Source organism: Varanus komodoensis, unplaced genomic scaffold, assembly GCF_004798865.1.
Source record: "Varanus komodoensis strain SLA01 unplaced genomic scaffold, ASM479886v1 scaffold100, whole genome shotgun sequence".
Lineage (NCBI taxonomy): Eukaryota > Metazoa > Chordata > Lepidosauria > Squamata > Varanidae > Varanus > Varanus komodoensis.
This window is the reverse complement of record NW_025335270.1, coordinates 422,078-447,881: the sequence shown is the minus strand read 5'-3', so window position 1 is coordinate 447,881 and position 25,804 is coordinate 422,078. Positions and strand designations below refer to the sequence as shown.

At 43.6% G+C, this 25,804-nt stretch overlaps 1 protein-coding gene across 7 annotated transcripts in view; it reads left to right on the top strand.

The window, feature by feature from the left end:
• The window catches only part of SUPT3H (SPT3 homolog, SAGA and STAGA complex component), a 290,071-nt gene that overhangs the window by 205,463 nt on the left and 58,804 nt on the right, over nt 1–25,804 (top strand). For all 7 annotated transcript variants that reach the window (XR_006413655.1, XM_044419221.1, XM_044419222.1 and 4 more), the window contains one exon: nt 23,277–23,352. Coding sequence is in view for 6 of the 7 variants with exons in the window: in XM_044419221.1 (XP_044275156.1) it covers nt 23,277–23,352 (76 nt within the window). In the remaining variant the exon portion in view is untranslated. The remainder of the gene's footprint in view (nt 1–23,276; nt 23,353–25,804) is intronic.

Sequence of the window (25,804 nt, the reverse complement as noted above, 5' to 3'; positions counted from 1 at the left end):
CTGCCTTAAAAATGTACAAATTGCAGCCTACTTTAAAGCAATGCAGGACCAGCTCAGAGGAGGGAGGAGGAGGGGAGTGGCGTTGGCGGCGCGGGGGAGGAAGGAGAGTTGGGCCAATCCACCAGGTTTTGCCTTCGCCAGGAGGATTCTTCATACTTTCATATTCATACACCATTCTCTGATATGCACACTCTCTTCATTTTCAAAATTGTGGAAAAGCCACATCCTTGCATTCAAAGCATTCTGCCTCCCCTTTCCCACCTGTTTAAGAGATGGCTTTTAAAAGCACATGTCCATTAAAAACCAGTTTCAGAATACTCCACTCTTCAGGCCCAGGTGGGCAGGGGCCATTTGTTCAGTATGGTACCTGTATGTGAGCATCATTGCGTTCATGTGTGCAGGGGAGGCTTGCAACCTGAGTGAGATCCTTCCACATGCAGCTTAGTGGGAAACAGGTGATTCTTGGGAAGAGCACACTCCAGAACAGTGGAGCTTTGCAGCCATACCTGCCTTCCCCCGGTATTTGGCTTATCAAGGCAGAAACGCAGCAGGGTGCATAAAATGAGGTAAATGAGAGTCAGAAGGGACCTCCTGGGCCATCTAGTCTGACCCCCGGCTCTAGCCGGCTCTGCTCACGACATGCCCACCATGTGCATGTCTAGCCTATCTTTGAACACCCTCACTGATGGGGCCTCAATGACCTCTTGTGGAAGCCCATTCCACACGCTCGGGGTCCTAATGGTCAGAAAGTGCTTCCTGGCATCTAAATGGAACCTTGGTTCCTTGAGCCTTGCTCTGTTGGAGCACGTCCTGCCTTCCTCTGCAGAGGAGAACAGCTCTCTACCCATCTCCGTGTGACATCCCCTCACATACCTGTATGTTGCCAACATATCCCCTCCAAGTCTCCTCTTCTCCAGGCTGAAGAGACGCAGTTCCCTCAGTCTCGCCTCATGCCCCATCCCCTGCAAACTGGCCACCAACCTTGTGGCCCTACGCTGCACTGACTCTAACCTGGCTATATCCTTCCTGTAATGAGGGGCCCAGAACTGAACACAATACTCCAGTTGGGGATGCACTAGAGTTGTATAGAGTGGTACTAATACCTTTCTTGATCTAGAAGCCACACTTCTGGCTATGCAACCAAGGGTGACGTTCGCCCTCTTGATCACACTGCTGACTCATGTTTAGCCTGCAGTCAACCAGCACCCCAAGGTCCCTTTCACAGGCTCTGCTCTCCAGCCACTTGTCCCCAAACCTGTACTTATGACACCCATTCCTGTGCCCCAAGTGCAAGACCTTGCACTTATCAACACTGAACACCATCCTGTTGTCTCCTGCCCACTTCCATAGTCTGTCCAGATCCTTTTGCATCTGGAGTACCTGCTCCTCAGTTGTGGCCAGTGCCCCAGTTTTAATATCATCTGCGAATTTGATCAGCAGACTGTTCACCCCTTCTTATTTATTTATATTGTGATTTATATCCTGCCTTTTTCCTACAAAGGGCTCAAGGCAGCTTATATCATTCTCCTCCTCCATCTTATCCCCACAACAACAACCCTGTGAGGTAGGTTGGACTGAGAGTCTGTGACTGGCCCAAAGTTGGCTCCATGGCTGAGCGGGGACTAGAACCCAGATCCTCTGAGTCCCAGTCCCATGCTCTTAACCACTGCACCACACTGGCTCTCCATGTCCTTGATGAAAAGATTAAACAGGATCGGTCCGAGGACAGAGCCCTGGGGGACCCCGCCTGTCACTGGGTGCCATCCTGATGATTCCCCACTAATGGTTACCCTCTGCCTTTGGTCAGTCAACCATGCCCTAATCCATGGGTCCTCAAACTACAGCCCGCGGGCTGGATCCAGCCTGCAATGCCCATTTATCCAGCCTGCCTCAGAGATTTTGGACTCACTGCGCATGCGTATCCGCACCCGCCGCCATCGCCCGCCTCACACAGCGCGTGGGGAGGCAGTGGCTTGCTCGCATGGAGATCATTTCCAAGCAAGCAAGCAAGCTGCCTGGGTGCCTGATCTCCAAGAAAGCAAGCTGCCCACACGCCCCGCCTCGATTGGTGTCAGAAGGAGGAGGCCATGCTGGTCTCCTCTTCCTGTGGGTGACATGTCTCCATACCTCCCTGGCTGCTCCTCCCGTGGCCTCTCCCTCAACCCTCTGTCTGGAGGGGGACTGCTACCGGGGGGCCTGGAGAGCTCTCTCGGCCCTCAGGCACCTCAACTCCTCCTCTAGCAGGACCACCAGCTTGCACCAAGGGCAAGTGCAACCCCGACTCTCCTGGGGGAGAAGGGTGAACATGTTGCAGCTGTCACAGTGGACAGCACACCCGTGACTACCACCAAGGCCCTCTCCTGGTCTGCCATTGGGAATCCTTCAGAGACCCCACCTTCTTCCCCCGACTTGTCTGTCCTGCACTACTCCTCACTCGCCCAGTTCTCCCAGACAAAAACCCACACACAAGGATGAAATAAAAAAATAAATGGGGAGGGAGACCTGCCCCCAGGGATGGGAGTCCCTGGGCAGCCTGGGCTGCAGGTAAGGGACGCAGACAAGCGATGACACCTTATAAGCCTCTCAGGCCGGTGGCCCCGCCCCTCTGCTTCCTCCTGGTCCCTCTAGCCTCTCTGGTCCCGCCTCCCTTCCTCTCTGCTGCTCCTGGCCCTCTGCTCCCCTGCCCAGCTCCTACCTTTCCTTCAGCAGTCCCCTGACCAGCCTCAGCACTCTTTCCCAGCCTCTGCTGCTCTGCCAAGAGGCAAGAGCCAAAAAAGCAGGTAGGAGGCCAATGGGTTCCCCATTCATGATGTAAAGCATTACTAAGCCTGAATTGTATTTGGATGTCGCATTCCCAACAGGCAAGCCAATGCCTATGCAGATTTAGAACAGGTTCTGTTCATGAATACTCCCTTGTCCCCATATACCTTCAGCATAGCTTCAACTTCCTGTTGAATTAAACCACAGCTTGCATTACTTTCAAACTGTTGGAACTGTAGTTTGAATGAGTGCTACAAACCAGGATCAAACTATAGTTTAGAATTCTTGTTTTATGGGCCTATCCACACACACTGTAGTTGACTATTTCAGCTTTAATGGCTAATTGTTGTTTGATCAAACTAAGTAGTATTCTCTTAGGTTAAGCAGGAGGAGGAGGAGGAGGAGGAGGAGGTGGGAAAGGGCAATAGGAGGTAAAGTGCTCATTCCCAATCATCCAAGCCATGACTGGGGCAATGTTTGAAAGCAGCCAAATCTAACTGAAAGTTGATAGGATTTGTGCTTTTTGTATGAGATTCTCTAGTTTTCAGTGCTCATCTAGTATTCCTTAGTTTGTCCACATAAAAGCTTCTTTGTCCATTTAACCTTCATATGTTGTACTAACATAAAAACCAAACTTGTTTTTTGAAAGAACTTTTACATTTATACATACATATATATAATTTACTTTAGAAAGTCTTTTGTTTCTTTTAAATAAAACTACTTGCTGTTATTTGTTTTATAATAGAGATCTCTTCCCTGCCCCCCCTCCGCCTGCTTTACAGGAGAAAAGCCCTTCCCATCTGAAATTTGAACTGGAATGCAAACAATATTGCACTGTGTGAATGCTGCATTTCAGTTGTTGTTCCCTTAGGATTAAAAGGAACACTATTCATCTGTCACTCTGCCTTCTAGTTTAGGGATATATTTCCAACTCTCGGGTGTTACATAGCAATAATTCAACAGCACAGGCACCATACTGCTTTCATAGTACATTTCATGTTTGAATAAACAGTGGAAGGCCAACAACTTGAATAGAAGAAAATAGTACCTGAAAAATCACCTCCTTGCCAACCAAAGTTGATGCTAGGTTCTTTTCAGAGACAGCTTGATGACAAAATGTGTGACTTTTTGAAAGATCCTGAAAGAAAGAATTGAAGCACCACCTTTCCTAAAATACAGCTTTGAAGGCTGCTGTTCCATTAGCAACAAGCAACTTTCGTTTGCTTATTAGACAAGGAAGCTATTGATAGTAGCAGAAGGATTGCTTTGTCTACTTAGATGCTTGTGTGTCAGTGTACATTTTACTAGATGTCTAAATAAGTTGTTCTAACAATAGTAACCATGGATAATGGCCAGGAATTGCTCCTGATGGCACATGCTAGGCTGTTTGCCTTTGCAGTTCTGCTCATTTAAGCATCCCACTTTGCATCAACCACACTGTCTTCCATAAATTAGAATGTAGGGGCTGTTTGTTAAAAGCATACCATAGTGATGCAGATATAATTGAGAAGGTGCATGTGGTAGTACAAAGCCATCACTGCCCGACAGTAGCGCATGTTTATATTTTGTGCATTGCTTCCATGCATCTTCAAAGTTTTTTCTTCTTTGTGGAGGCAAACTAAGAGGTTGCACAACTGCTCAGATAAACATTTGGGACCTTCTAGAACTTAACCCTACAAATTGGCAGGAAATTTGTGTTCAAATTCTAAATGCAGCAAAACTGTGCATATGAAAAAATGTAGGGAAACTTCATGCAAAATGGATAAAGTGCAATGCATTTTTGTAGTTTAAAAATTATCCAGAGTGAATTAAAGAAATCAATATTTAATTGCTAATCATCTATATTTTTTTAAGTACAGGGTTTAAACTGCCATACCTAAATGGGAATTAGAAAAGACTGTTTATTAATCCAGCAAAGTACAGGAGATTAACTCATTTGGTAGAGGCATGTCTTTATGGTGGTGGCAGAAGTGGTGATTTCTGCCAGTGTCCCAGCTAGGAATGGAGATTGAGACCAAATTTGCATTTTGATGCATAGCACAGGGGTGGTGATTACCAGCATGATGGCACATCTCCCATTTAGATTAGAAGTATTTCAGTGGTGCAATCCTAGACAAAATGCTTAGACAAAAGAAAAGTCATACCACACCCAGCATGCTCCCATAGGGGCATGCTGGGAGTTTCAAGACTTTTTTCTGTTGATGTTGTTTCAGTCAAAGACCTGCTGTGGTCTACTAGTTGTGTGAATCTTCCCATGTTGGTCAGCACGATTTGCTCATTTTTGAAGAAAAGAAGACTGTGGGATATTGCATTTTTAATTTCTTTCATGATGACTGCATTTTAAAATGTCGTTTGCACTTGTTTGGAAATAGTATTCTCAGAAAAGGCAGGTGGATATTTACATAGAGATTGTTTTGAGTGTACTTATTCCTACTACTATCTTGTAAAGAGCAACAAAACTATTTTTCTAATGTATCACATTGCTTCTGTTTCATTGCAAATGTATCATTAGTGATTTGTCAAGTGTAGAGTGATACTCTCTCTTTGATTAAACATCATTAAAATGTATAGTGAGGCCGATGATACCTTGATAATGACAATTTAAAATTGCTTGTTTGGAATGTGCAAGTTCCTTAAGGGAAGAGCCATATAATTTTTTTTCAACTCCCCTAATTGGAAAAAGAACTCCCAAATTCTAATCTTGTGGTCTAATATTTTCTTGATATGTGGAAAGTGAACAATACACATTTCTGTATATAATGAACTATTGACAATTGATTTTGCTTATTTCTGCATTATACTGGTATACAGCTAAACATAGTATGGCTAATGAGGAGATAAATAAATAAATGACATAGTTATGGCAGTCATGTCAAACTGGGTTCTACCATTCTGAAGTCTAAAAATTTATTTTAAAATAAACACAGTTTGTTCAAACTCCCTGAAAATGGGCATGAAGTATCCACACGTTTAGCAGTGTAAGCTGGCAAGATTAGAGAGTTCTGTGAGAAATGGCCAGAATATAACTGTTCAGTTCCTCTCCATTATTGTGTACTTCTCTTCTGTTTACAATGCCTGCACATTACGTGCCTTTGATGTTTGCACTGACTTTGGCAAAATATTTCTATTTTTTCTATCAATTAGTGCTGCATTTCTTCTCTTTTTGGCACATAGCATTCTACATTTTTGAAGGTGAGTCTAAGCTTCAAAATGGGCCTTTTAATGACTGTAGTTAGAGAACATTTAAATCTATGGCAAAAAATATAAGGATATGGTTTTCTACCAAGCAGGCCTTGAACAAATTGTCAGAAGATTGCAGTGTTGCTGCCAGTGACTGGGGAGGGGGAAGGAGATGCCTTTAGTTTAATTTCCATATGTATAACGATACTGCAGCATTTTTAGAGAATCCATAACTGATACAATTCCCATATTCTGCTTTGATATGGAATGTCCCATGTACTTGGACTCTTCTAAACAAGCGTTTTTTGTTTTAATTTACAGTCAGTCATCTTCCTTCATCCCCATCTTCTCTGTCAGCAGCAAAGCTAGCTATAGATGAAAGTCTTTATAGAGGAATTCATTCCAGTGAATGTTAATGCTGGTCTTAGAGGCAAATCCTAAGGCTTTCTTTTTAATGGGAAAGGAAAGGAAAGAAATGCATGCATTTAGCCCCAGCATTGTGTGGGTTGTTGTTCATATGCTACCCATGGCCTAGCTCTCACGCAGTTAATCAACCTGAGTCATAACTGTGGCATTTCAGGGATCCTCAGAGAGAATCTGAGGATCCTCTATAGAGCTCTAGCCTTGCTCACCTCTGGCATGCTGCTTTCAGGATTTTATGTTCTTGGTCTGGTGGAGCCATTTGAGCTGGAGAAGGTCTTCGGCATGGAAAGCACGGTGCTTCTGTAGGGTCCCTGCACAGCCAAGAGCTGGCACAAGTAGAGCAAGCTCCTTGCTAAAGACCTGCACCCTCCAACTCAAGGAGAGCGGCAGGGCTGTACACTGGGGATCTGATGGAAAGGGGGAGCATCCCTCCTCACAGGAGCCCTGCTTAGGGCTACTGTGAGCCATTTTTCTTCCAGCTATTGTTGTCACTGGCCTGGTGCTGAAAAGGTGAGAGAGTGGGCACCGGTGCTTCTTGCTTGGAAAGAGCATTCCGTAAATGGAAAAGGCCTCTCCCTAAACCATGACACCAGTTGAGCTTCTTCAGGAGAGGGTGCAGAGAAAGCAATCTCTGAAGCTGACCTCATGGATTGTGTCTGTGTGTGTGTGTGGGGGGGGGGTGTCATACAGGAGAGGCTTTCCCGAGCTCTCAGGGTCTTCAGCCATGTAGCACTTTATAGGGTGAAACCAGCACTTTGAATCTGGCAAGGAAAGAAATTGGCAGCCAGTGTAGGTGAGCCAGGCTTGTGTTTATATGACATCACCTAGTCCTTGTTAACAACTCAGCCACCAAATTCTGCACTAGCTGCAGTAGCTGCATCTTCAAAGGCAGCCCCACATCCAGGGAATGTGATAATCTAAACTAGAGGTTACCAGAGCATATAGGCCACTGAAGCTAGAATATTTCCATCCAGATGGAGTTGCAGTTGGACTACTACTACTACTTAGGGGTAAGTGGTGAAGTGGCCAAGTTTGCTAATGAACCTAAGCTTTTTAGGGTGGTTAAAACCAAAGGGATTGTGATGAGCTACAAAGGAATCTCTCAAAGCTGGGGAAAGGCATCAAAATGGCAAATGCAATTATTTGTAAGCAAGTGCAGAGCAATGCATGTTGGGGCAAAAAATCCCAATGTCAAGTATTCGCTGATGGGATCTGAGCAAGAAAGGGATCCTGGGATAGTGGTGGATAGCTTGATGAAAATGTGGACCCAGTGCTCAGCTGCTGTGAAGAAGGCAAACTCCCTGCTTGGCATAATTAAGAAAATACAACTACCATTTTGTCCCCTTTGCTGTTTAACATCTACATGAATCCGCTGGGAGAGGTCATCAGGAGGTGTGGGCTGTGGAATCATCAGTACGCTGATGATACCCAGCTCTGCCTCTCGTTCTCCACCAATCCAGGTGAGGCAGTGGCTGTGCTGAACCGGTGCCTGGCTGAGGTAATGGGCTGGATGAGAGCCAATAAACTGAAGCTCAGTCCAGACCAGACGGAGGTCCTGTTGGTTGGCGGATCTGGCTTCGGGGAAGGTGAATTGAACTTAGTCCTGAACGGGGTTGCGCTCCCTCTTAAGGACAAGGTCTGCAACTTGGGAGTGCTCCTCGACCCAGAGCTTTCACTGGAAGCTTAGGTGACAGTGGTGATGAGGAGCGCTTTCTTTCAGCTTCGGCTGATTTATCAGCTGCGTCCCTACCTGGAGAACGACTGCCTGGTGACAGTGACACACGCGTTGGTGACTTCCCGACTTGACCTCTGTAACACGCTCTACGTGGGGCTGCCCTTGAAGACGGTCCGGATACTTCAATTGGTTCAAAATAGAGCTGCCAGGCTGCTGACGGGGACTGGGCGGTATGTTCACATGACTCCAGTTCTCCATCAGCTTCACTGGCTTCCCATTGAAGTCCGGGCCCAATTCAAGGTGTTGGTTATGACCTATAAAGCCCTTAACAGCTTGGGTCCTGGTTACCTGAAGGAGCGCTTACGTCCATATATGCCCGCCCGCCCCTTGAGATGAGCGGGAGAGGCCCTTCTCTGGGAACCCTCCGTGAAGGAAATTAGTAGGGTATGTACTCGGAGGAGGGCCTTCTCTGCGGTGATGCCCCATCTATGGAATGCGCTCCCCAGAGAGGTCCGCCTGGTGCCGTCATTATTTGTTTTTCGGTGCCAGGCGAAGACCTTTTTATTCAAATGTTATATTAATTGTTAGTATTATTTATTTATTTTATTTTTTGGCCAGGGCGACTTAAATTATACTGTTAAATTATACTGTTTTATACTATGTTATTTATTTATGATTGTGAGCCGCCCCGAGGCTTCAGCGAATGAGGTGGCATAGAAGTTCGATAGATAGACAGACAGACAGACAGACAGACAGACAGACAGACAATTTTACTTCCCTTATACAAATCTTTAGTGCAACTGTACTTAATATGTTGTGTTCATTTCTGGTTGCCTTACCTGAGAAAAGACAATATTGAGCTGGAAAAGGCACAGAGAAGGGCAACAAAAATGATCCGGGGGCTAGAGCAGCTCTCCTATGAGGAGCAGCTACAACAACTGGGAGTGTTCAGCTTAGGAAAATGGTGAGTAAGGAGAGACATGATAGAGGTGTTTAAAATAATGCATAGTGTGGAGAAAGTGGAGAAGGAGACATTTTTCTCCCCCTCCCATAGTGCTTGAACCCAGGGTAATCCCATGAAGCTAATTGATGGGAGATTTAGGACAGATTAAAGGAAAAACTTCACACAGCATACAGTTAAACTGTGGAGTTTGCTGCCATGGAAGGTGGTGCCGGCCACCAATCTGGATGTCTTTAAAAGGGAATTGGGCAGATTCATGAGAGAGGATGCTACCAGTGGCTACTAGCCTTGCTGGCTATGTGCTGCCTCCTTTACCAGAAGTGGCTTGCCTGCATACGCCTGTTGCTGAGGAGCTTGGGCAAGCAGAGGTCTTGCACCCATCTTGCTTAAGAGATCCAGTGGGCAGCTGGTTTGCCACCATCTGTGTGGAGTGCTGGACTAGATGGACCTTGGGTCTGATCCAGCAGGGCTTTTCTTATTTTCTTAAAGCTGGTAGAAGGCACTTTGTACCACACAGGCCACATGAGAAGCTTCTGGGGAAAGTGACCCCATTCAGAGCCAGCTGCACTTCCCCCATCCAGAAAGAGGAAACATACAAAAGCAGAACCTCTGGATTGAGTATCTGTTTCATTTGCTTTCATCTAGCATATTACCAAGAATGTCAGGAGTTCAGCACATCCATTGCCATACTTGCCTGAGATGAAATAGAGGTGTATGATGATGCCAGTCAGTATGATGATGCCAATGAACCCCAGATTCCGAATGACCCCATGCAAATGTTTTGTATTGATGTTAAACAACATGGAGATAGACTTAATCTCTGTAGAAATGCACCCTGGAGGCTCCATGGAGTCTACCAATAGTTCTTAAGTTCTATCCTCAGAAAACAATAATCTAGGTACAAGCAAAACCACTGCAAATCCACAGCTCCCAACTCAGAAAGCTGCTCCCAAAAGATAGCATGTTCAGTGGTAAAGAACACTTCTAAGAGAAGAAAGAAGAGATGAAGGAAGATAAAGAGAGCTGGTATGGTGGCTAGAGTGTTAGACTGGGGACCTGGGAGATCCATATTCTAGTCCCTGCTCAGCCATGGAGCTCACTAAGTGACTTTGAACCATACACTTACTTTCAGCCTAACTTACCTCACAGGGCTCTTGTTGGGGGGATAAGGTAGAGCTATGAAAACCACCTTGGGTTCCTCACAAGGAAAGATGTAATGGTAATAACAACATGCTTGTCCTGTCTCTTTCCTGATGTAGATCATTATACATGAGACCAAGGTAGTCTCAGTACTGAAACTTGGCCTGAACTTTTATAATGGCATTCATCCCAGAAATCAGTATCATCTGAAAATGCCTGAATCTGATCCGTGGCCCCCTGCTCAAGGACACAGCCCACAAAAAACACCTTGCACAGAACTAGCAGATCCAGGGAGGGCTTCTGAAGGAGTGGTCATGTCACCACGTGTTTCAGACAGCTTAGTCTCCTCCTCTCATAAGGAGGCGTTTATCAGTTGCCTGGCCCAACCAACCCTCCCTCCCTGCTAAACTTCACCAGCTGTGACAGGCAAGGATCCAATGTGCAGGCAGTCACAAGTGCACGTTCAAGAATCTTGTCCACATCTCCAAGGCATAATAACTGAAAATCATGTAATAATACTGGATTAGGCAGTCCTCTGGACACCTCTGAGATCAGTCTCTTAAATAGTGAAGCCAGTGCACCAATGGATACAAGTGATGTTATCCTCACAGTGCCAGACAAATAGTGCACAGCAGGCTGGCTGTCATGTGCTAAATTTCCTCCCTTCGCATCGACCTTTTTTTTTGCAAAACATTTTTATTGACAAAAGTACTTGTATTTTCCAGGAACACAAACATCCAGAATGAATCTCTGAGCATGCACAGAGTGGTTAGCTGATCCCAATCTATTACTTACCTCCAAGAACTTTCCTTATAAGCATGCCTGGGCCCCAGTCCTTCTGGAGGGGCCTTCTGAAAGTGAGCACACCTCCTCTCTGTATGGCAGTACTGTAATTGGGCTGCCCTCCTCTGCCGATGCCACATCATGGGGTTGAGAAGTGTACTTGCCTCATCTACTCCTGAGAAACTGCCCTGTTTGAATCCCCCCCACGAACTGGTTATTCTTGAGGCTGCCTACTCACCTGGGGAACCTGGCCATGAGATAAGCATCTCCACTATATGTCTGTTATGACCATGCACAAATGAGAACAAAATGTTGGAAGTCATACAGACCAGTTTGCTTGGTTGTACTTCCATGTTCTTACACAGAAACATAGAAACAGAGCGAGTCAGAAGGGGTCTCCCGGGCCATCTAGTCTGACCCCCGGCTCCAGCTGGCTTGGCTCATGACATGCCCATCATGTGCATGTCTAGTCTATCTTTGAACACCCTCACCGATGGGCCTCAACGACCTCTTGTGGAAGCCCATTCCTCACCCTCGGGGTCCTAACTGTCAGGAAGTACTTCCTGGCACCCAAATGGAACCTTGGTTCCCTGAGCTTTGCTCCCTTGGAGAACGTCCTGCCCTCCTCTGCAGGGGAGAACAGATCTCTGCCCACCTCCGTGTGACATCCCCTCACATACCTGTATGTCGCCAACATATCCCCTCCAAGTCTCCTCTTCTCCAGGCTGAAGAGACCCAGTTCCCTCAGTCTCGCCTCATACGGCATCCCCTGCAAACTGGCCACCAACCTTGTGGCCCTACGCTGCACTGACTCTAACCTGGCTATATCCTTCCTGTAATGAGGGGCCCAAAACTGAGTGCAATACTCCAGCTGCAGGCGCACCAGAGTCATATAAAGTGGTAGTAATACCTCTCTCGATCTAGAAGCCACACTTCTGGCTGTGCAACCAAGGGTGGCGTTGCCCTCTTGACCACCGCATCACACTGCTGACTCATGTTTAGCCTGCAGTCAAGCAGCACCCCAAGTTCCCTTTCACAAGTGCCAGTTTCCAGCCACTTGTCCCCTAACCTGTACTTATGACACCTATTCCTGTGCCCCAAGTGCAAGATCTTGCATTTATCCACATTGAACGCCATCCTGTTGTCTCTGCCCACTTCCATAGTCTGTCCAGATCCTTTTGGACCTGGAGTACCTGCTCCTCAGTTGTGGCCACTGCTCCAATTTTAGTATCGTGTGTGAATTTGATCAGCAGACTGTTCACCCCTTCTTCCATGTCATTTATGAAAAGATTAAACAGAATCGACCCCAGGACAGAGCCCTGGGGGACCCCGCTTGTCATTGGCTGCCATCCTGATGATTCCCCACTAATGGTTCCCCCCTGCTTTCGGTCAGTCAACATGCCCTAATCCACCGGACAGCGCTTTGGTGTATACCAAAACTCTGCAGTTTCTCCACCAGGATATAATGGGGCACTTTGTCAAAGGCCTTGTTGAAATCCAGGTAAACCACATCCACTGCATCCCCTCCATCTAGCCATCTCGAAACCTTGTCATAGAATTCCACAAGGTTTGTCTGGCAGGACCTGTTTTTGCGGAAGCCGTGTTGTGTGGCTGCCAGCCTTCCTTCCCTATCTAGCATCACTAGATCTCTCTCTATTATGAGCCTTTCCATTGTTTTTCCTACAATAGACATAAGGCTAACCGGTCTATAATTCCCCATGTCCTTTCTACTACCCTTTTTGAAAATTGGGACCACTGATGCCACCCTCCAGTCCTCTGGAACTTCACCCGTTCTCTACGAGGCCTCAAAAATGGAGGCCAGCAGGCGTGAGAGAACCCCTGCCAACTCTCTAAATACTCTCGGGTGTAACCCGTTAGGGCCTGGCACCTTTGTAATGTCCAATGCCCTGAGGAGCCACTCGATTTCAAGCGGGGGTAACTCTAATATGTGCCCCTAGGTCCCTGGCCTCATCTAATCTCCTATGCGGATATCCCCCGTCCTGCTTTGGGGAGAACACAGAGGCAAAATAGTCATTTAGCATCTGTGCCTGTTCCCTCAATTCAGTCACTCATTCACTTATGTACCATCATTAGTAAGTGGTTGAGTGGGGAAAAGGCCTTTGGTTGATTTGCAGAATGGTTGTTTTGGAAGGGTGCAGGGTAAAGAAGAGACATGCTGGGTTAATTGTTGCAGAGAAAAGGATCTGGAAACAGGGAGTGGTCAAATAAGAATCCTCCAAAGGAAAACATAGCTGAAAGTTGGAGGAAGAAGTCACAGTTCTCTTGTTCATGGGTAAAGGGTTTGGAGAGGGATGAGTGGGATAGGCCGCCGGTGTTTGGATTGTCACAACACCATCCTTAGCTGCTCTATCTGGGGTGCCACAACAGACAGCAGTAAGCTAAAATTGTGGGAAGTCAAAGTGCAGATTTCATTAAAGGGCTCCCCTAACTTTTCCTCCATAATTTGAGTACTGAACCAGAGTCTCCCTCAGTGAGATGCTGAGAAGTATAGACTAGTAAAGAAGGCTAATTTGGAGGGTAGCTGAAGTAGATGACAGCATTATTTTCAATAGTGAAAGGATGTTGGAAGAGATGTCATCTCCCAGGTGTTCCATCACAATTTGTCATTGATTTTTCAGTTCCTCAAGTGACTTCAGGAATTTTTCTCTTCACAATCTAAGCATATAAATATTAGTCACTGAATTTCTGGCAGTTGAGGCCTCTGCCCTTCCGCCGGTGCTGGAAGGCTCCCTCTCTGCCAGCACTTGGTTTGTCCATGCAGATGCAAGCAGGTGGGGCATTCACTGGAGTCATGTTCTCCTTCACAAGTTAAAACTAATGTTTGTGGTTGACTTTGGAATATGTCTTAAGTACTGGGTGATATTTTCTTGTAAGAGGGCCATTTCATATATTGCCAGAAAAAGGTGTGTGATGTAAAGGCATGCATATGGCTGGAGATTCCACTCAGATGAAGTCCCCGGCAAACATTCATGCATGTCCACCTGTTTTATGTCAGCCCACAGTGAGATTTTGGACCTCAGGTATTCTTATTTTAACTTGGAAATGGCAGTGTATGAAACAACCTTAAAGGAACTCGAATGTTGCAATTCACAAAAAAAATAAGACTTTGAATTAGAAGTATGAAGGGAAAGGTGGTAACCTCTTAACTAGTATTTAAATGATGGGGGATCTTTCCTGTGAGCAGTAGGAAGCAATATTGAAAAGTAGGGTTTTGGTCTGATCAAAGGAAAGAAGGATGAGCTTTTCCTGCTACCCCCATGCCATGGCCTGGATTTTATTTCCCAAGGCTAACAACCATTTCCAAGGCTTTGTCAGACTTCTAGCTTTTTTCTCTCTTTGTCAGATGGTATTATTTAAAGTCTGTTCATCCACTTGTGTGGGATTCATATGCTATAATATACAGCACCGATGACAAGAGGACTGTTATACTGGGGGTGTTATTCAAAGTACTGCTGATTCTCACAGGCTGCAGACATCTGTAGGAAAAACATTCTGCTACTCACAGCATCTGGCAGTGGAAATCCTTATGAAAACCAAATCAAACAACTTTTTGGAAAAAGAAAAAGATGCACACATTACATCTCCTTTGGAATAATTGAAGATATTTATATATAAACAGCCATGTCAGTTTCTATCAACTAGAAATGGTCTTGTATCATGTTACTGAAATCCTGTGTTCAGATAGAGCACGGTTAGGGTGGTGCACAGACCTCGGCATTGAAGGGAACGCTGCTGTCTGCTGCATCTTCAAGGCCTCTGAGCTGAAGGAGTGGTTTGCCAGTTTCAAGCAAGTACCATTCAGCATTAGCTTCATGGTAATTAAATTTAACAGCAGTTGTAAGCAAATGAGGCACATTTCTCTCCCCATCTGAACGAAATCAGACATGAGACTTGGTGGAAGACAGGAGACTGGACGAGCGTGTCAGGGTCACACCTCAGCTGTCTCCTGGCCTTGCTGTCGCTCCTCCTGTGGCTGCTGACATCGATCTGCCTCTCTGGGTGTAAAAGCAAAGAGGAGGAGGAGCATCCTCCACTTGCATTCTCTCTCCACCTGGCTGGTAGTATGGTTTGCACCTACACTGAAAGGGAAAGCAGATGGCGGTGGAGAGTACCTCCTATGCAGTTTGGAAGCCCTGATGCCTCCATTAGGCCTTCTCCTGTCTGAGAAGGTGACTTCTGTCTGATTTCTTTCCATTTACCTGTGGTCTGTTGTCTTTTCATTTACCAGTCCACCCCTTTATCCTGGGAAAAGGGCAAAATGAAGAGAGGTTGCTGTTCCTTTTGAGCAGGCAGAGAGAGGAAAAGAGAGGAGTAGCAGCATAGCCAGGGTTCCTGACAACCCGAATGAGCTCCTTTCACCAGGTAACACTGACCTCCAATGCCTGCCCTGCTGGTAAGGAAGAGTCTTGCAAGCAGTGGGACAAGGAAGGCACCCTATGAACAAGAATAGCATATATTATGTTGCAGAGAAACCAAGCACTATAATCCCTTCCCAAGATGACAGCTTTAACTTGCCTTTTCATAACAATCTTTAGAAACAGCAGCAACTGTTGTCTGACTTGACCAAAGATTTCTAAAAGACCCCAGCTGAGCTGTACCAAAAAGGTGCCATTTACCTGGGCACTAGTGGAAGGATTGCATTTAAGCAACATTGCTGGCCAGCCCAGCTGGGAGTGTTAGCTATTTTCACTGTAGTATGGAATAGTACTGTGATTCAGTTCAATTTTTCCTTTGCTCCAAAAAGGAAAATCATCACCACCACCATGTTCCATTTATTTTCTAAAAATATATACAGAAAACAATTACTAACAATTTTGATATTTTTTATATTTAAAGAATCTGTTAAATTTCTGACATGTACAAGCCAAATCACAGTTTGAGCAACTTTCAGATGAATGTAGAAATGTCACACAGGAAGCATATTCTAGACCAAACTGACAGTTCATCCTAAAGCTGAAGATAAATGCATAGAATATATTCAGTATAATTCAAACATAATGAAGAAGCAAAATGCCAGCCAAAGCAGCTGCTGATATGCTTTTCCATGTATGTTTACATCTAACAGTTCTGTGGAACTGGAGCATTCGACAGGAAGGCATGTTGTGCATGGTCAGATGCAGGCTCTCCTTCCTACATCCCCCCTTTTTTGTGCACTGTGTTAATACACTGCTACAGATGTTTCAGGCTGTGATGAAGGCTCTGTATCTGTTTCAAATATTGCTGTGCTTCAAAGTTAAGCAATACTGCAGTTTATTTATCAGGAAGACATTTGGAAGTAAAGGAATTACTCATATAGCCTCTAGAAATAATCTGTGCACTTCATTATGTGCATTTTTCTTATTACTGACTCCATTGCTAACAGAGCTTTCAGAGTGTTATATAGTTAATATTCAGTTGCTAATGTCTATCTAGACTGAAATCCCAACTTCACATACACCGATAGGATGCAACCTAGCAGTGCCTACCAATCTTGGGTTGTGGAGCAGAGCTTGATGAAAATGGCAGCCAAGTGTGTAGCTGCTGTGAATGAAGTAAATTCAGTGTCAAGTATGATTCAGAAAGATTTTTTTTAACTGCCAGTGGAAGGCCACCTTTATGGTGTGACCACACATGCAATTCTGTGTGCATTTCTGGTTATGACACCTCAGAAATAATGTTGTAGGGTTGGAAAACAGCAGCCAAAATGGCCAAGGGGCTTGAGCAACTTCTCTACAAGGAAAGCTTACAAGGGCTTGGGATGTTCACTTTACAAGAATGCCCCATTTTAATATATTTGAAACTGGATGGGAGAGGACTTCTGAACTTCCCAGTCATCTGGAATGCTTGGCCGGAATGGGACATGGAGACACTGTTTTTGTGATACTTCTGATCATTCCAGATGGGCTTTTGTTCAAAGTGTGAACATAAATGTGAATGGGTTGCAAACATACATTTTATACTCTTTATGATTAAAGCACTGTTCATAATGTTCCAAACAGAGAGTCTTCAGGCTGTTGGGTGGTATAAAAATGTAATAAATAAATAAATATACAATAATGGAAGACCATTATACACAGGCCATTGGTTTGTGGTGTCCTGCAGTGTTCCATCTGATCCCTCATCTTAAACAAGTACATTAATCTACTGGGGAGGTTATCACAAAATGGGGGGCTGGTCATAAGGAGGCTGCCATTATCCAGCTCTTCCTCCCTTATGCCACATTCCAGGGAAGGACCTAAACCTATGCCTGAATTATAGTGTGCTGTGGACTCCCAACCCAATTTATCACCCCATTAGAAAGAAGCAGGTTTGTGGGGCCATGTAGCTATGGGGATGGGGTGAAATTTGACAAAGGGGCAACAGAGGAAGGGGGGCAAATGGAGACAGGCAGACAGGGAAAATTGTTGTTTGTTTCAGTGACAGATACCCTTCTTCAGTGACAGGCACTTCGGTTTGATTATAAGCTTAGCTGCAGTAGGGCTTGGGAGTCTAGTTTGCCGTTTGTTTGACATCTGAAAATCCATTTCTTAGTTAGAATGAACGATGTTATAGACTTGGATTAAAGAACAATTTGTGGTGAAACATAAACCAAATTAGTCTGGTTGGTGAGTCAGACTGTATATACCCTTCAAAATATTGTTGGCCGTGAGAGCTGCTTACATTTTAACATGATAGACTTCTTATAAGGTGCTTCTATAGAAAGTTGATTATGATTGTTTTGAAACAACCTTTGCCAAAACGTTGAGGACGCTGAGGTGATAGTCTGATCCTCTGAAAGCAAATCAGGAGAATTACAAAGCGAACACAAAGTACGCGATCGCATCCAAATGCATTGCTTCAGCAGAGTGTTTGTCCTCAAAACTTTTAAACATCTTGACAAGAATGTATCTTCTAATGTGTTGTTTTAAAATAGTATATTACTTAAGCAAATATTTAAATATTAAATTAGGTTTTCTGTATGCTTGATGTGCATATAATTTTGCCTGCCTGCCAAGCACGTCAAAACCCCAAGCCTACTCTCGTTTGCCAGGGTAAATGTTTATTTTGTTTTCCCACATAATGTGCTCTTTAAAGTGTCACCAACATACCAAATCTGATTGCTTTTTAATAGAGACATGGTGGGTTTAGGGGGAGGTTTTTGCTTTCATTAGGAAACAGGATAAATGATCAGTAAAGCTCATGCTAATGAATCCACGTACAGTTGAAGGTCTTTGCACTCCTTTTCCCCTTCCATCCCATTGGAGTTTCCGCTGTATCCCAGGATAACATTTAGCAGGACAAACAATTGTGTTGTTATGCCAGTATTTGAGCCTTACGTTATTGTATATCTAAAACATTATGGAACAGGACTTTGATCAGAAGGAGTATATAATGTTTGTTCGTAACTCATTCACATTTATAAATATGTTTTGTCCATTTTCAGAATTATACCTTTTCTGTACATGTTTGGTAGTTTCAAGGATATTATTTTGGAATGAAGTGAAATAATTATGGACACAGTTGGATGCCAACAACTTTACAGATTTCTCCCCAGTTTGGGGTTTGCATAGGATTGTTTTTTAGTGGGCCTCATTTTGCACTTCAGGTTTGAATAAACCCTCAAAGTTAGTGTTCTTCAGCTTCATCCATAACAATGGCTTTCTGTGATTTGGGATTTCTTTGCCATCCCCAGTTTTATTGAGGTTGTCACTGTATGTGAATCGAGCTACTTTCACCAAGGAGTGAAAACTTTTATTCAGAATGTTCAGTGGAACACCCACTCAAAGCATGCTGGTTTGAAATCTTGAGTATCAGTGAAGCAGAAACCGCAGGAGGAATTGTGATTGCTAATCTTTAGTCAAACTGAAGCCTGGGTAGGAATAGCAGACCATTCCACCAGCCAAGCTCCCTCACTGTTCTTCAAGCTGGGAGGCAAAATGGGAAATCATTATTTCTGTCCTAATAGGAAAAACCAGTTCCCCAGACCCCTAGAAATCAGTGGAGTGATTAAATTAAGCAGACTAGATTGGATGCAGCTTGCAGCACAGTCATCATGGATCCTAGAGCAGTTTCGCTTAGACCTGTCCAACTAATACAAAGCAACATTCAAATTGATTTGCCCAAATCAGGTTGGGGAAGATGCTTCCAAGTCAATCCAGGATCCTTGTTAAGGTCCTCTGCCAATGGGGCATATGTAATGTATCTAGCTCTTGAAAAAAAAAAGGATGCTTTGCCATCCCATCCCTTCCTGGAATGTTGTTGCTTTGAGCTTTCCTACACAAGGCTGTTAACTGGTATTTACTTTTGCTTTCATCATAACTGAGATCTGAGCACTGGATGGAAAGTAGTTCCTTTCCAGCTTCTCTGTTACATAACCTCTAGGTGCCTCTCTGGTGTAGTGGAATGTGCAAGTGAAAAAAGTGTTTTCTTTTCCTTTTAAAGTTAATGCTGCATTGCTGAAAGTGCTAGTTAGACACAGAAGTAAAACTGGATCACAAGCATTGTCTAAGGAACCATTAAACAACTGGGAGTAAATGAAGGAGGCCGGTGGTTCTTGTGCCAGTGGGGTTCCTCATCCATTGCAGCTTTTCTTTTCAGCTTGATTGGAGCTATCCATATAGCTGAAAAGAACAGCTGCAGTGCACGAGGAAACTCATGGGCATGGGATTGCCAGCCCTCTTCTATGAGGAGGGCATAACAAGCACACAATAAATGTCTCTTGTAGCAAAACTCCCTTTGAGAGAGGTTTGCAAACACTGTACAAGTGCAAACATTTCTCTTTTTTCCTTCTTATTTGTGCACACATGTGCATTTTATGTCCTTTGTAAGGTATGTAAGGATTTCTAAACCACTTAAAAGACATTGTCAGGATATGGTTTAGAAAAGGAACAAATTAATAAACAATATGCATACCTTCCTTTTTAAAGCCTTAAAAATATCTTTCAAAGAAGTTCCACATTTGAGCCAGGTGGGGTAGAAATGATGCAGTAGCAGCTGCAGGAGGACTCTTCTCCCCATGCTGCAGGAGTGTCAGCTGTACATTGCTGATTTCCATAGCAGGCATGGAGTATTGTGAGTAAATGCTAGCAGCCTTAAAAGCCTGTGTACATGCACCTGGAAATCCTGTATGTGTATCTTAGCACATGGGCCCTCAAACTAAGTCCTGTGGACCTGATCCAGCCCGCCATGCCCATTTAACTGGCCTACCCCAGATGTTTTGCACTCGCCATCCATGCGTGTGGCTTGCTCGTGAGGAGGTCGTTTTGGACTCACTTGGAGAAACGATCTCTTCACAAGCAAGCCAGCGCCTTGTCCCGTGTGCCCCCCCTGCCCCCGCTGCACGTGCACGCCCTGCCCCCCTCACCAGCCCGTGTGCACCACTGGCACCTGTCAACTGGCCCCCTGTTGAAAAAGTTTGAGGACCCCTGCCTTAGCATTTAGAGATGACAGAATAGACTTTGCACATTACATATTTACTGCATGGGATACCAGTCTTAACACCAGTGTTGCTGTGATAATCTGTTCTATAGATACATCTACACTAGGCATTTTTGTTTGTCAAATTCAGTAGTCACTTGCAGTCTACATGATTGATGCTGTGTTGAAAGTATAAATGGCAGAGAACTTTCACAATTTCTACCAGAGAAAGCACGAAGTTGGTGTGAGCCTTCCCATTCTGTACCTTACCTGGCTAGGAACCTACTACTGAACTTGCAGGTTCCTCCCAGGCTTACCTGGCTAGGAACCTACTACTGAACTTGCAGGTTCCTCCCAGGCTGCCTTGAGAGACTGATGCACTTTATTACAATACTTTATTTCAGTTAGAAGGAGAAAGGAGCTTCCTCTTGGGGTCCTTTCAAGATTGAGATCTTGCCTTTAGTGTAAATGAGATTTGTATTTTAGATGGAGAGAATTAGGGCGATGTATACATGTATAAAGCAGCTGCAGGACATCAAAGACTACTACTTCTTACATACACATTCAAACTAATGGATGGGATGGAAAGAAGGGTCTGCTTTATAATGCAAGGGTAAGTAAGATAACAAAGAATTGCCTGTGTATCTGTTCTTTATTGCCAAATCTGCAGTTTTATCACAATATCCATCAATCTGTCACAGAATGTTTTGTTAGTTTTAGCATAAGACTCAAAATCTTTAAGATGCTTTATATCCCTTTGCCCCTTTTCCTTTGGTTTCCACTTAAGTTAAAAATGGATTTAAGAAGAGCCAGTCAGCAAAATTGTATAAAGCAACTTTCAGCTTAGTGATATTTAATTACTTTATCATACTTCTTCCACTTTTCTGTTCATTCAAAACAGATCTTCATTTGGCTGGAACCAAACATTTTGTTGCTTCTATGCAGTCATGTATTTGGCAGTCCCACAGTTCAGAAAGTGATGGAGATGAGGAGGAAGTTCCTACCCATTCCACTTGCTTTGAGCGGTACACTTCTCACCTCACCATCATGAGTAGACTTTGGGTTTTCTTACTCAGTTCCCCTATGAACACCATAAAGGCTAAAACATACATGTTTAGTACACGCACATGTACATATACATAAATGTATACCCCCTCTCTGCAGGATCCTAGGAATACTTTTCCTTTTATTTGTATGTATGTGTCTCCCTTTAATATGTTACAGGAAACATGTATGTGATAAAAAAGCTATGATAATGTAGCACTTGACTTTTCTTGAGCTGATGTGTGTTCATCACATCCATTTGTATGGTTTTATTAGCCAAATTTCATGCTTAATGTGCTATCTGTACAATGAAAGAACTTCAGAATCAGGAAACTGATGTACCAAGTGTGATGTTTGAAGGCAATGGTATCTTCATAAGCATTTTTACTTATGGGGGAATCAGGGGGAATGCATTTTTATTGAAACATTAGGGACAGGCAATGGATAAGCATAGCTCTGTTAAACACTGAATTTAATTAAGCCATCCTTACACTTTTGATTCTGATTTGCCCCAAGAGCTTAATATATCAAGAGTAGTTTTCAGATTTAAAAAATAGTTTGATCTTGCTGTTATTTTCAGTGTTGTATACCGAAAGTCGTAATGCAATCCACTTTTTTGAAGGCAAAACTTCTATAATGAATGCCAGCTTCTATCTATTGCATCATTCAATATGGTTCAAGTAAAGCATGCAAAGTATTTTTACTGTGCAACATGTTCTATAATTCATCTATTTAACTGCTCAGAATGAAAGATAACACCATTAAGCAGATAGGCACTGTATCCCCCCACCCCCGCCACTGCACCTAAACTCTTGATACTGTGCATTGTCTCTCAGCACAGAGTTCTAAACCAAATGCATTAAGCCATGATTAAAAGCATTCTCTTCCTATTTGCTAGGCCAGGTTCCATGAAGAAATATTAAGGGTTTTTTTTTGGGGGGGGGGGTTGGGGTTGGTAATGAACCTGGGTAAAGGATATTTTCATTGCTGCCTGTAACAATATTCCTTCATTAGAAATATGGGTTGTCTTGTTATTTTGTTTAGAATTGAGTGTAACATATGCTGTATTTTTAATTGGACTGGCTACTTTGAGTATATAGGATGAATTTTTCGCAAGATGAATAGTTTCCATTAATTTCTTAAGATGCATCTAATACCTGATTTTAAGGTACATATCAAAGAATGTTTTATACAATTGTAGTTCCGTTCTATTTTCTCCTTAAAATACTACTGTAGATCACTTTCTGGAATACTGGCTTCTGGAACATTGTCCATTTAAGGAAAATTTAACCAAATTCCCAATATGTTGGTCTGTTCTGGACCAGCACTTAGATCATAATTCTAAAGAAATAAGATCCATTTTAGATTACTGGGATTTTCGTCAAAGCAAATGGGCTCAGACTTATGTTACCAACTATGCACAATTTAGACAAAGAGCAGCATCGAATTTGCACAAGAACAGCACAACTGTATACGGATTGGTAGCAAAGCAGAAGATCATTTTTGTTTGGCTGTTTTTCCAGGTTTGCCATCATGCCAGTTTGCTCAGGAAGCAAATAAAATTAGTTGTGTAATGAGAAGTAGCTGGATCAGTGTTAAGTTTAACCAATCCAGTGAAGAGGTCTCCCTGGTATGAAATCTTTTTAGAACAATATTATAATATCTTTTGTAGTTGATGCAATAAAGGATAAAATTGGATTATGTTTATTGCCCCAAGTTCACTACAGGAAAGATGAGAAACAATTGCAATAAATCATTTTCTACAATCAATTTATATTTTAATATCTTATATAGCAGCACTGATTTTATTTTGAGAGTGGCTGACAGACCAATGGTTCTGAGGGTTTTGTGGGTGCTTCTGTTTAGAAATGTATATCAAAAATAATAATAAGTGTTGCTTATACTGCTTTTCAGAGGGCAGAGAGACAAGCACGGATGATGGATTCAGCACAATATGCAGAATTCTGTGAAAGTCGTCAGTTGAGCTTTTGTAAGTGCTATGTTGTACCTGACTGTGATTTTTATGTGTGTGTGTGCGTGCGCACGCGCGCGTGCTGTTCACCTGGCAGGATAATACATTGTCATTTCCAGTGGATGAAGTATGGCATATCCTATCCATGTCCACGCCCCATCACCACTTCCATATGGGGAAGAACATATTTTAAACCACCTTCCCTTGCCATGGTGGCTTCACCAGAACATTGGCCAGCAATAGGCTTGGAAAAGCAGGACCGCCCTTGCCTGTGACTGTTCCTTCACAGAAATGTGTGACTGGGGGTATCTGAGCTAAGCTTATAAGTAGCCGCTGAGTTCAGAGAAGCAGGAGCCAGAAATCACAGAATCAGGTCAAAGTAGCAGCAGAGAAGAAGCAACGAATTGGAATTTGGGAGTTGGGCAGAGAAATGCTTGGCCTGCTCTGGTGGTATTTATGGTTCTTCTGTGTGAGGAGAACCGATGGGGAATCTTTGTGGAGTTCTAAAACCCTTTATTGCTCAGTGATTTGCCAAGTTGTTACCTTAATAAATCATCATATCCGGCAGTATTTTTCCCTGTTCTACCTTTCTGATGGCACTTCTATCCTCCCATGCCTAGGTAAGGCTCCCAAACTGCTAGGGCATGGATATGTTCTATGGCAATGAGAAGTAAGGATGATGTGGGGAAAGACATATAATTTGGGGGTGTCACTTATGATTTGCAAAGAGTAATGGTACTTCAAAGGTGTAAGCAGGTACCCTTCAGGGGCCTGTACATCAGACAAGTAGCTTTTCAGTTCTCAGTCCACATGAAACAAGCCCAGATGTTTAGAGTTGTCACTGTGCCATTATTACCTGGAACAGCTGTACCAAGTCTAGACTGCCAAAATTATCATCTTAAGACAAAGCTCTTTTTTTCTGCACCTTGGCAAAGTGGAAGAGTTGAGGTATAAGTAGTAATCAAGCAGGCCCCAGAAATCAAAGACCAACCATGACAGAAGGAATCAATGGGTAGGCCAAGACTTAGGAGTCAAAGCTTTTAAAGGCTTATTGTTGCCCAGGGGAAGACCTGGCTTGCACGGACAGCTCTTCTCTTCTATTTAGTAAGGAGGCAATGTCCCATTTGGGTGGGTGCAACCTAAAGAAATTATTTGAAGTTGTACATTTGTTTTTGATTTTTCCCAATGAATGTGAGAGATTCTCATTCCGAATTTATGTCTATGAGGGAAAAAAGTATCCTCCCTCACCCTTGGTGTGCTTACTGTCATTGCCATCATCAAATGCACATACCTCTTCCCTAAACAATTACTGGCCTATATCATATTCCAAGTTGCACAGCTTAGTTGTCTGTGCAATGAAATCAGATACTCTGTTGCTGCTCTCAGGCATGATCAAACAGAACCTTTGGCAAGTGTGAAATTGTTCAAAAGAGTGTTGTTTCAGGTAGGGGTGCAACAGAAGATAATATTGCAGGACACAGGATAGAAAGTATAGTCAAACAGACCTTTCTCTGCCTAGCTACTGTTCTAGAAAGAGCAGTGTTATTGCTTAGTAGATTTTATTCTCACAGGAAACTTCCCTCGTCAATTTACCTGCTGATGAAATCAAACACTTCCTATAGTAGCCCAGTGTATTGCAGAGGTCTCTAGAGCATATTCTGGCTGTTCATGGTATTGGTTGGCTGTTCACCAAGATGTGATCAGAAAACCTCTCACCAAACCCTGAAACAATTTCCTGCTGGTCCGTGAAAGAGGGTGCTGCTGTGCACGTGCATGACAGTCACATCCTGCTTGCTGTGCCCTCGCTGCCAATTTCCCGCCTCTTCCTCAGCCAAGGAGGCTGGGCAGGGGAGAGGCAACTCAATGGGAGCCAGGCTGCCCCTGGACTGCCCCTGGGCAGAGACCCAAAGACCAGGCCTTTGCCTTTTCCTTTCTCTGCTGTGTTTTCACCTGGAACGGAAATGCTGAGGCAGGCTTGTGCTAAGAGTGTTTTCTCAGCCAGTCTGTGCTGGTATGTAGGAGGGTTGGAGTGGAGGGGGTTCATTCTATTTCATTATTTAACATTATGAATATTATTCTATAAAGTTACTTTGATTGACTTTGTATTCCTCTGCTGCTAATATTGTATTTGAATTGTATTTGCTATGAGCATAGTATAGCATTTTATATTGACTTCGTATTTTGCTCTTGTATTTTGATCCATTTTTCCATGTTTGATCAAGTATTCTTGAAAAGCAACAGCAGATTTTGCAGTATCCTTATTTGAATTACATACTGCTCTCTAAAAATGTCAGTTGTATTCAATTACATTTAATTTCAATATTCTATTCAATATCAAATTCAATATTCGCATTTTTACTGCTCAGTTTCTGGTTATTTCAGAGAATTTTCCTTTTTTGGTAGTATATTTAAAAGTTAATACACAAAGTACTATATTATGTATATAATGTCTTCTATTTCTGCCTCAGCA